The 3297-nt window shown below is 31.7% G+C and overlaps 1 protein-coding gene across 1 annotated transcript; it reads left to right on the forward strand.

The window, feature by feature from the left end:
- The first annotated feature begins 732 nt into the window (after positions 1-732).
- Positions 733-1968, forward strand: LOC105196184 (signal peptidase complex subunit 1). The gene is made up of 3 exons (XM_011161979.3): positions 733-914; positions 1224-1283; positions 1359-1968. The coding sequence occupies exons 1-3, from the start codon at positions 870-872 to the stop codon at positions 1539-1541; spliced, it is 288 nt and encodes a 95-aa protein (XP_011160281.1). The 5' UTR covers positions 733-869; the 3' UTR covers positions 1542-1968.
- The last annotated feature ends 1329 nt before the right edge of the window (positions 1969-3297 follow it).

The following is a 3297-nucleotide window of genomic DNA, read 5'->3' on the forward strand; positions in this document are numbered from 1 at the left end:
GTCAAAATAATAAATTGAATTTTTGTTGTAATTTGATATTCTTCATTAAACAGAGTATTAAATTACTAGGATTCAGAATATATTTTGAAACTTGATGCTTATAAATTTGTGATAGATTTACGTATATATAAATTTATGAAATATGTATATATAACATAAATAACATGTTTACGTAATTCGAGTAATTTACAATATGTATTTTTCCATCTGTAGTAACCCACCCATAAAAAATTTCGTCGACATAACGAAGATAAATAAACGCGTCCAAGATTATTATAAACCTTCGTTCGTTTTATAGCTGAACTTCTTGCTCGATTTATCTTTCCCAATAGCGCGCGCATGTCTTGTTCTAGTTTTATGAATAATAAATAACTGTTTTATTTTATTTCATTTTAAATATATATTTCAAATAATGTTATTTTAAATATAATCCTGGCTAAAAAAAATCGACTTTCCGTAATTCAAAGCGTGACAGAACAATTCAAAGCATCACACGCTAGAAATTATATTAACAACTGTTTAACATAAATTTAAATTTATGTTAAATGTTACATCAACAAGGTTAAGTAAATTTTCGACATAGTTACATGCGCAACGGTATATCGATGTGTCACATCTCTGCGTACATTAGCGTCTGCGACGAACGCAACGCTGGAAAAAGTATGCACTACGCTCCTAAACTTTAGCAGTCCGCTCGGGATTCGTTTTAAAATCCGCGCTGCACGTGCGCGCCGCGTCGATTTCGCACCTGCGCAATTGGCAACGTACACACGACACGATCACGCTTGTCCACGTCCCGAACCTCGAAACTGCTCGAAACGAGACGAGCGTTCCTGTCCTCCGCCGTCACGTCCGTATATTTGCTCACGATGAACGCGTGGACGCAATACTTCAAATCCATCCCGACGCACATGGTGAGTGAACGACAGTCTCGATGATCCCGAGACGGGTATCGCCCGAGGCGACACGTATTCGTTATACGCGAGGTTAGGATTAGGTTAGATGGCGATGCCACCGTATGTCAACGTAATCGACATCTGATTGTTAAAATAATTTACATTGTAAATGAGTTACGTTGCAAATCTTTAAGTAAATTTGTTAATTCTCTACGTTTATCGATTACGTATAAACTTTCACCTTTCACACTATTTTTACAGTTTTTAAGAAGGCTCATTACCAAAAACATTTATATATCTTTTATTTATTCGTGCTATTTGTTTCAGGATTACGATGGTCAAGCCAGAGCAGAGAAATTGTCGCGGGTCATAATAACGTTGTTCGGGGTAAGTTACAATTTTCTAGAAATTTTATAAAATGCTCATTGACAATTGCAGTACAGGAACTATGTATTCTTACAGGTAGTTGGCTTAATTTGGGGATACGTTATTCAACAATTTTCTCAAACGATCTATATTCTGGGCGCCGGTTTCGTGATGGCGGCGTTGATCACTGTACCTCCATGGCCTATGTATCGTCGCAAACCATTGGAATGGCAAAAGCCACAGTCCGAAGTTACCACAAAGCAAAAGAAGAAGAAATAATTTTGCTGCACTTATTTATAATACCTCACACGAAATGAAGTTTAACATAATGAAATTTCGTGCAATCTTCAATGGCACAAATTCGACTGCCGATTGTGCAAAACTATGCATTTGTTTCCATGCAATTATGAGATACAAATGTGTTTAATGTGTGAATGCAAGTGTACGTCCACAGTATGAGTGTTTATTTTAGGTTTCTTTTGTAAGATACGTGTATTATCTATACTTAAATATTCGTTGGCTGTATAAATGTGAATTACGAATAAAAATAACACTGTAGCATAAAAATAGATTTATGAACTTGCACAATTACCTTGTGACCTACAAACTGAGGTAATTTTTTAACAGTCAGCTGAGATAAGATTTTTATGCCAGCTCGAATGATTTTTAAAGGAATAAACTATAAATCTGTTATTGATCAATTAAACAGTGAAAATTCTGTTTTATTTATTCCCTGTGCAAAACTATTCCCCATTCTTCTTTGTATATATTATATAATGAAGTTTCAGTATTCATTAATTATTGTATTATAATTAAAAAGTGTTGAAGTAATGTGACAATTCAATAAACCAGAGGGTCGATTGTGTATCACAAGTTGAGTGAAAATTACAAGAGTGAGCAAATTCATTAGATTGTGACCAATAAAATTATAAGTATCTAGTAAATTTCCTCACTTCACCAAGACAGCATTCTAACATACACTGCCAATACTAAAAAGCTCATGTTATGTATACTAGAGATTTCCAGTACTGGCAGTGAATTTCAAAACGCAGCCAAAGTTGTATAATACACAGTCGGCCTATTTGTTATGAGTAATATTTAAAAAAATGACTTATAAATACATTTTAACAAGCGACTTGCTAACAAAAAAAAAAAAACACTTCTCAAATAATTCTTTTTAAACAAGCATTACTTCATGGTTATACATGAAATTTTAAAAATCAGCTGAGATAAATTTTTATGTCAGCTCAAATGGTTTTTAAAAGAATAAAATAAATTGTAAATCTGTTACTGATAAATACACAGTAAAAATAATCCTATTTTATTTATTCCCTATGTAATACTATATATCTAATTTTTTGTATGCATTATGTAATGAAACATTTATTGACTATCATAATTAAAACAGAATCGATTAAAGTAATTTGTCAATTCAACACACTCTTCACATGAGCAGTGAAAAAATGAGATTTATATTTTAATTTAATAAATGACCAGCTGATCTGAAAAAACTAATAATTTTCTTGAATAATTCTATTTGAAAAAAGATCATCATTTCAACATTGTACATAAAATTTTAAAAATCATTTTAAGATGAGATTTTTATGCCACTTCAGTCATTTTTAAATAAATAAAGTGTAAGTTTGTTTAACTGATGAATTGTATAGTGAAAATAATTCTGTTTCATTTATTTGCTATATTATGCAATACTACATCCAATTCTTTGTGTATGCATCGTATGATAGAGTTTCCAATTTTATTAACTATTACAATTAAAACAATTTGTCAATTCAATGAACCTAGCATAAGCAATGGCCAAAGGAAATCAGATTTACAAATACATTTTAAGCTGATAAGTTCGCTGATCCGCAAAAGCTAATAGTTTGCTGGAATAATTTTTTTAAACGAGCATTACCTCATCGTTATATACGAAACATTCATAATAATTATCAATTCTATCGCATAATGTAAGTTCAAGAAAGTATAAGCCGCGTCCGTATAATCAAATAATTACCCGATGTTATATCGTTTCAGT

This window comes from Solenopsis invicta, chromosome 8 (assembly GCF_016802725.1).
Source record: "Solenopsis invicta isolate M01_SB chromosome 8, UNIL_Sinv_3.0, whole genome shotgun sequence".
Taxonomy (NCBI): Eukaryota; Metazoa; Arthropoda; class Insecta; order Hymenoptera; family Formicidae; genus Solenopsis; species Solenopsis invicta.